General features: G+C 41.7%; 1 protein-coding gene across 2 annotated transcripts; it reads left to right on the top strand.

The window, feature by feature from the left end:
* The first annotated feature begins 2,481 nt into the window (after positions 1-2,481).
* LOC141801151 (collagen triple helix repeat-containing protein 1-like) lies at positions 2,482-8,107 on the top strand. 2 transcript variants are annotated; one of them, XM_074684097.1, is made up of 4 exons: positions 2,482-2,616; positions 5,162-5,380; positions 5,505-5,721; positions 7,664-8,107. In XM_074684097.1, the coding sequence occupies exons 1-4, from the start codon at positions 2,545-2,547 to the stop codon at positions 7,804-7,806; spliced, it is 651 nt and encodes a 216-aa protein (XP_074540198.1). In that variant the 5' UTR covers positions 2,482-2,544; the 3' UTR covers positions 7,807-8,107. The 2 variants fall into 2 exon arrangements, with proteins under 2 accessions (XP_074540198.1, XP_074540197.1); XM_074684096.1 differs by having other exon boundaries at positions 2,482-2,658; positions 7,664-8,106.
* Positions 8,108-8,615: the final 508 nt, after the last annotated feature.

The following is an 8,615-nucleotide window of genomic DNA, read 5'->3' as shown; positions in this document are numbered from 1 at the left end:
GTTCCTGCTGTAAATTCCTCTGCTGTTGAGTCAAAGTCTGGACACAAATCAAAGAAGCTTTGCACTATTTGTGACACGAAGCACAAATGTACAATTCTTTAAGTTTGGAAAGTCATCAACAAACATTTATCCTTAAATTACTTCCTGAACAGCTGTTTGGATTTACCAACGAGCTGTGGTGCTGCACAGTCTGCTCTGCTGTGTAGGGACCTGATGTGTCCCTTTAGTCTTTACGTTTTGCATTCGGGGTCTCGGGACAGTTCCATTAACACTTAATATAAGGGAAGCCCTGCCAGTCTGTTTTTTATTTTGTTTTTATTTTTTTGTAAATGGCCGTGGGTCTTTCTTATGATTTCCTTTGACTCAGTGTTGTCTGTTAGCCTCTTTTCACTGCTCTGAACTATTTTTATACTGTTGTCTACTCAGTTTTGTATCAGTTCAATTTCATGTAAATTAAAGAAGAGAAACTTAATAAATTTGTGTGAGTGTATTTTAATGTTTCACTGCTGCCCATATTCTCATCTCTAACCCTTGTTGTCATGGTGTTACTCTAAGGAAATGAACCACTTATATTGTTATAACTCTGTCCCTTTGACCTTTTAAATGTTTTCTACATGAAATATAATACCACTAGCTATATCTCTAGTCAAAACGTCTAGAGGATCAGTTGGTGACACATTTCATCAGGGGGTGGGATCCCTTTTTGGAGACGAAGCCGCACCAGGCTCAGCCCCAAGAACTGGTTCACTGAATACTGTTTTCAACCTGATTAAACTCTATAATCGCCATAAACAAAAACATGTATATGGACACAAATAAGTAAACCTGTATTTTTGTTGTTTAAAGACAAATTTGGATTTTGTGAATTAAGTTGAATTGATTTTTTTTGGTTGCCTCCAGAGATGGCAAGTAACGAAGTACAAATACTTACGTTATCTTATTCCTCTGATGACTTTTTACTTTTACTTAATTACATTTTTAACATAAATATCAGTACTTTCTACTCCTTACATTTCCCCAAAAGGCTCATTACTTGATATATAAAGCCTGGGCCTATATACTTTTTGTTTTTTGGCACCAAAACATCAGTGTCAAAGCAGGTCAGCCACACAGCCCACACGATACACCACTAACGTTCCATCAGCTGCCAGAAATGATCAACGGTGAGGGTCCCACGCAGTCACAGAAGCAGCACCCATGGTCTTATTTAAAAGAGCTTTTAGAGTTTGTTGGTGCTGAAGACAACTCCTGGCGTATGCGTTGCATCTTGTGCAAACCAAAACTCCAGGAAGTTCAAGAACAGTCCATCAAGTACATTAGGACACTAGGCAGGTAGATTCTGTTTCAATTATCTTGTGTTTACAGACAGTGGATCATGCCATAAGAATATTTTAACTTTTAAAAGTACCTTTGAGTACATTTCAGAACCCTCACTTTTACTCAAGCCGTTTTTACATCGATATTGTACCTCTACTCAAGTAAGGAATCCACGTACATTTGCCATCTCTAGTTGCCTGAGGGAAACATCATGCAGACCACTTTCATTGGGGCAGTCATACTAAAACAGGAGTATTCATCTGTGGTCCTAGGCACGACTTTGTGTGAGCAACATGGAGGAAGGAACCAGATAACTTTTAGCAACAGCTCTGGAAACCAAAATTGCTGTTTAGAAAAGGCACTCCTATGGGCCCTTCCTTTCAGGGCGTCTCATCCACACCTGGCTCCTGGTGGCTGAGCAGATCGTAGACTACCTCAGCAACCTTTGTCAGGTAATTAGACAAGGCCCTTCCCTTGAAACTCAGACTACAGCTCCTCCTCAGAAGATGTGCCAGTCATATTCAGGAGGCTCTCGTGGTGCTTCTTCCACTGCCCTAGTACCTAACAACTGCTACCAGAGAAGTCTGGACCAGTCTGGGTAGGTTTCTGTAGGTAACAACCTGAAGCAGCCTCTTCCACAGTGTAGTTAAGCATTTACCCCAATGGTTCCATGTCACCACCTCCCACAAGCTGCATCGGAAATCCCCTCAAAGGTGGGAGCTGAAACCATGTGAACAGGGGCCTCTACTTTGGGACCCTGAGCCCAATATCCCAACTACAAAGCTTCAAGTTTTACATGGACATGCAGACCCTTCCATCACACCGAGGAGCAGTTCTTGGAGCTCAGACTTGACTTTTTAAAATCTTATTTCCCACATAAATACTGACTGAAAGAGATGGATAGTAGCCTAAATGATTGGGAAATGAAATAGATACTCAAAAGTTTGCCAAAAAAAAATTGTGCTTTACTTTGTTTTTATTTCGTACAGACCAAAAACCCTGACATTTTAGCCTTTCCTTTGTTGATTCATCATTAAGGAACCAAAAGTCATACCACAGAGGGTTGAGGATGCCCTTGGACTCTTTCCTGGATATACGCTCCTGGAAGTTGGCTGGTTCCCTCTCGTCCTGCCCTCCTCTGCACTATAGCTGGCTGGAGTTGGAGTCAGACTGTCGCCTCAGATCTCAGAGGAAGCACACACACGCAGCTGTCCGTCGTCTTTTTGTATGATGTCTCCTCTCGTTGCCCGCTTGCTGCTTCTTATCTGCTTGGCGTTACCTCTTTATGGCGTGGAAAAGGTGAGAAATAGAGGATACCGAAAGGATCCAGACGCGGACAAGGTGAGAGACGGATTGTTGAGATAACATCAACATCCAGATGCTTTGGTGGTTCATTCTTGAGCTTTGCCGGGAGAGATGTGTGCGCCTCGACGCAGGCATCGCTTTTACGCAGAAAAATCACTTAAACTTTATATTTGAATGTCTGTATTAACACATTGTGGGTGTTAACACTTTTTATATATAAATTAACAAACTTCTGTTTACTTTTTGTTGTGCATTGCTGCCGAAAAAGTGACGTGCTGATGATCTATTCATGCGATCCACGCGCTGATTTACGGCACATCATGTGTGGTTCCTCTCACATCAGCGTGACGCTCTCTGAAGTTACGTGGTCCCAGCAGCTTATTCGGTTTTGCATTATTTTTAGGGTGAAATGGTTCCCTATTATTCCAGGTCTGGCTGTCCTCCACCAGATGAGTGGGCAGGCAGAAATCCCCCTCACGGGAAGTGGGGTGCTGACTTACTCAGACTCTCTTTGTTATCTCACTGCCTCTCTTGGGAAATGACCTACCCTGGTTTGGAGGAAAATGTCTGTTTCATGTTTTGCAAGCAGCATTTTACTCATAATGTTCACATTATCCTCATATCATCCCTGATCTTAAACCATCCTTCTTTGGAATTACATAACTGAGCATGCTGTAGGTGGAGAGAAGGAACAAAGTAGGCACACATTCCCCTCCATCATCTCTGGGGATTCAGCTGAAAGTGAAACTCTTGTTTATGCTGGTAGGACTCTGTAGACCCTCCTTAGGGATCTATAATAGTCTGCATCCCCCACTTCAAAAACTTCAAAATCTTGAACAGTTATTATCCCCAAAGACAAACCCCAAAATGAGACCACAGCTGAAGTATTGATGCAGAATCTTGTGTTAACATCTGTATTCAGTGTACTGGAAATGATGCAGAAAAGGCAAACTGCACTTGGCGCTCTGAAGGAAGAAGATCCTCTCATTTGAACCAAATGGTAATCCAAAAATTCCTGATTTGCACCCTCTCAAGAGCCTCTGAAGTGAACCGCTTTCCAAGCAAAACATCATTTCCACACCGTGCATGCTGCAAGCGCTCGCTTCACTGTTGACCAATGCATGAGAAACGGCTGATTCATCAACAGTTTGGGGCAGCGTTTATGCTTCACTTACAGTTGCATACTGTGTGCTGTACTAATATTCAGAGGGGCTTGATTCATGCAGGCAGCTTGCACCGCTACAGAAACAGCAGACTGGTAGCTAATGTGGGATTCAGCTGTGTAGCTGTGGACAGAGGATCCATTCATTGGCCTGCTTTGAAAGGTCTCCAGAAGTCCAATCTTTAATGAAATACAGACTTTTTCCCACTTCAACTGAAGAAATTCATGCTGTGTTTGTGACGTTTTCACACTCTCAGCCTTTAGGTGCATGAAAAATATCCTGTTTGCACCAGGACACAATCGAAGTCTGTTAGCACACATGCACATGCAAACCAACCCACACTCGTCTGCCTTCATCACAGACGATGACCTCACATCTTAGGTTGCTTCAGCATTTTATCCACTTGATGACTAAAACAGACTCCGAACCATCTGTTTCACCAGGAGCTGACATAACAGTACAGTAATTCTCTCTTTCAGACACTTCCAGGTTTATATAGTCTGAAATAAAGTTTCCTAATTCACCCCAGAGACTTAAACTGGGAAAGATGTTGAAACTGAAGTAAGAGCTCTTTGTTTCTTCTCTTGCACGGAGACTTTTCTTGTCCTAATGCCTCCTGGCCGTGTGCCCTATGACTGCTCCACAGCTGCTTACCCAATGACCCAAAATCCCTGCATCTAAACCCCTTTGGCATCAGCGTTTGCTGGGAGAAACTTAACGTGTCAGTTTATGCCTGTCCAAACTTGAGGGAGAGTATGATATAACAGGTAAAAACACTTTAAAAGAATACAAATAGACCTAAAATAAACCTCCCACAGCTAACCTACACACTGTAATCTGTCGGTCAGAGTGTCTTTTTGAGGAGCACTGTACACACAGTTATCTCAGATCCTCATTGTTCTGTCCCAGTGTGTGGTGGGAAAGTTTTGGCGAGCTCCCATGTCTCTGTGTTTTGTCTGTGAGTGATTGAGTCAGCTTGTTAAAGATCTGTATAAACAGCAGAAGATTCAGCTGGACAATGAATCACACATGGGATCTGTGGCCAGACTACTGCTAATTTAGATTGTCACCAAGCCTTCAGTTCTGTATATCATTCACTTGCTTCCTGGCTTCATGGTTGCTGGCTCTGCCTCTCTGCTTTGGTTTGGGTCACAGCTTAATCTGCACTTCTTCCAGCTCTATTCAGTGTAATTGTTGACATGAGCGGTTAATGAGGTGTAATCTGGCAGCCTTCAGGTGTTTGCGGTGAATGCATCCTAAATATCTCCTCAGGGAAAGATAAAAACAAAAATGCTAAACAAGAAGTTAGGTAACAAAGGCATTCTTTCGTCCATTCACAGCTGTCATCATCAGCTCTTTTTCTCCCTGTTTTCCAGTTCGGCAGTTGCATGCAGGGTCCACAAGGAAACCCTGGGAGAGAGGGTAACCCAGGAACCAATGGCATCCCAGGTACTCCAGGCATCCCAGGCCGTGACGGGCTGAAAGGGGAGAAAGGAGAGTGTGTAAATGAGATCTTTGAGGAGCCCTGGAGGCCCAACTACAAGCAGTGTGCCTGGAACTCTCTGAATTATGGGATTGACCTGGGGAAAGTAGCTGTGAGTAACTTCATACACTGTGTGACAATTTTTTCTGGAGAAGTGTCAGCTTCATGCATAAATGTTACACAACAACAGCAATGGATTAAAGAAAGAAGCGTGATGTCTCTGTGGTGTGTTACAGGATTGTACGTTTACAAAGATGCGCTCAGACAGCGCTCTCAGAGTCCTCTTCAGCGGCTCCCTCAGACTGAAGTGTAAGAACGCGTGCTGCCAGAGGTGGTACTTCACCTTCAACGGAGCAGAGTGCACGGGACCCCTGCCCATCGAGTCCATCATCTACTTAGACCAAGGAAGTCCAGAGCTCAACTCCACCATCAACATCCACAGGACATCCTCAGGTAGAAACACAGACAGAGGGTGTCCACTAAATAACCTGCACCAAAAATTATCTCCAGTATTGAATTCCAGTGGCAATATTCTTGGTGGTTTTTGTAGCTATTTTAGCTGTGGGCAACAGTGGATTAGCCAAGTTAGCATATAGGCTACAACAGGAGTCTGCAACCTGTGGCTCTGGAGCCTCATTAGCTATTTATAAATGTTTGTAGATATCAAATGTACCCAGGTTATTTTGTTTTGTAATGTTGAGTCATAGACTGTATAAAACATAGATGTAGCATCCATGACATCACCCGTCTGTTCCTGAAACCGTAAAATGAAGCCAATCCGCGGACGCAGCCACATTCACTATGACGCTGGCTGTGAGTTTTTCTCCAAGCAGCTACAGGGCGCCTGCTGGTCATGTGACCTGAGCTGAGCCTCTGATTGGAAAATCAAACGATCCTAATAACTTCTAAACCACAGAAATAGAAACAATTCACTCACCGTCCAGTGTGTGTCGATAGTAAAATCAGAATTTCAGACCAAGCTGTTTTTGAACCAGGCTGTAAATATGTTTTTAATGCAGTAAAAATCTGTTTTTATGGCTGGGTGTGTGCGTGATTTCCAGTCTTTCTGCAGCCAGACTCATGCAGATTCTGGATGAACAGTAACTTTTGGCACTTCAGCAAAGGCTTCATTTTTACTGACCGCATGTTGCCCCTTGTGTTTAGTTTGATGCTAAATAAAATCGCAATTTAATATTTTGTTGAACTGAATATGCTTCACATCTTGCAACCAAGCCTGCCACCTCCTACAACATGAACAGCCCATCAACTTTCCTTGCAGCTGTTGCTAACCTCAAGTTTTAGACCCCTGGTGAGGTAACTAAACCATTAAAGAGACAAACCTGAAAGAAAACAGAGATTTTAATTATGTGTGGATAGATTCATTTGACCGCCAGTCTGCTGGTTTTATAAACATGCTTGATATTTGGAAAGAAAATAGCAAACAACCGAAAATGGTGAGTTGAGCAACACTATCAATAGATTCTATCAAATTCAAGTTTTCTTTTTGTAGTTTTTCCAACCTCATTTATTCAATATACGTATTCTTTAGATAATTATTAAAAATATTTTAACCACTAATTGAATTTTATACACTATATGGTCTTTATTGAGCAAATAAAGTAGATTTTGTGACCAATTAAATGACTTTAATCCAGGTGAGATGAGTAAAAAGGGCTTATTTGAAAATTTAAATCATAGCAAGTGTTCATGTCTTATTTTTTAGTGAGATTTGTCTTTTTGACTTAATATGAGCCACAGCAACCTGACAGATGGAGAATAATGTCTTAATAAAGGATATTCAAAGACATAATGATGTCTAAATTTACTGGAAAGAGAGAAATAATGAGGGGCAAGAAAAATGTGCCTATTTACTTCCTTGTATTAAGACATTATTCTTTTTCCAAGAAAAAAGACGTGGATGTTTTTCTTATTATCTAGTCTTTTTATCTTCTTTTTTTAGACAATTCAGGCATCATTTTTTGTACTTTAATATCTTGATATAAAACCTTTTTGTGGACTTGTCCAGTGAATATGTTTCATATTAAGTCTGATAAGACAAATCCTACTAAAAGTAAGACTGTGGTGTCTGACTAAAAATCAACAGGCAACATTTCAGCTTATCGCTCAAATTTCCAGTTGCTCTTTCAACTCAAAGGAAAAAAAAGGATATCTATCAGTTTCTTAGTTTCCAGTCTTTAGGCCACGTTCAGTCTGCCAGAACAGCTGTTAATGTGTTATAAATTCTGTCTCAACCACTCGAAAGGCAGGCAACCTCTCCCCAGTGGGTTTTGGAAAAGTCATTAGTTACAGAAAACAGTTATCCTCCATCTTCAAAGGCATTTAGGGTGTTCCCTGAAATTCATTTGCTATGTCTTCTTTGTTTTTCCATCTCCAGTTGAAGGGCTGTGTGAGGGCATCAAAGCAGGGCTGGTGGATGTCGCTGTGTGGGTGGGGACCTGTGCTGACTACCCAAGAGGTGACGCGTCCACAGGGTGGAACTCAGTATCCAGGATTATCATTGAAGAACTGCCAAAATAAAAAACCCTGCTCCTTTTCAGGGAGGGACCAGACTTGGAAGTGTAACAGTATGTTATCTGGCCTCTCTGAAATCATCAGGTTTGGTTAGCTGAGGCGATGCAGCATTTCTGCTGGTAGCTTGAATGTTTTATTGCTTTAAATACTAGAAAAATTGACAGGCCCAGAAAATACTGTTATACTGTCCACCAGAAATCAACGTTGTACTGTAGCTTCCTCTGTGGGATGTTTTGGTGCTGTCACAGACATTTTAACTCTGTACTCACACGACTTGTTTGTATTCATTGTTATTGTTAATAAAGTCTTTTTCTAAGGTTAAAGAAGTGGTATAGTCCTTCTTTTTAGTCTTTATACTGTCCCCCGGTACCCCTGTAGTAGCTTTAGATTTAAAGCTCCGATAAATCTCACTTAAGTGTTTTAGAAAACCTTTTTCTCACATCCTGTCTGTCACACTTTGTTTTAGTTGCTATCTCTTTAAGGCTCCCTGCTCCACAAACCCCCTTCCCTCTGATTGGCCAGAACTCCTAAGGGCTGCGAGGGGTGGAGCTATGAGCAGTAGGGATGGGTACCTTTCACATTTGAAACCTGATACCGATGCCTGGTCCCTGGCAATCGGTACCGCAACTCAATGGTACCAATTTTCGGTACTTTTTGTGTTCATGTGGTAAAAATATCAATTTGTTTAATAGTAAAGTATATGCATTTTTTTCAATTTACCATATGTATTCCTTAGTATATAACTTTGCAATTCTATGTTTATGTTTAGCATGGAAAATCACCTACTCTTCCACTCCCTCACAGTCACAAGGATG

This window comes from Halichoeres trimaculatus, unplaced genomic scaffold (assembly GCF_033239565.1).
Source record: "Halichoeres trimaculatus isolate MK-OKI-2021-1 unplaced genomic scaffold, fHalTri1.1 fHalTri1_scaffold_12, whole genome shotgun sequence".
NCBI lineage: Eukaryota > Metazoa > Chordata > Actinopteri > Labriformes > Labridae > Halichoeres > Halichoeres trimaculatus.
Note: the sequence above shows the minus strand (reverse complement) of the source record. Positions and strands in the feature narration are given on the sequence as shown.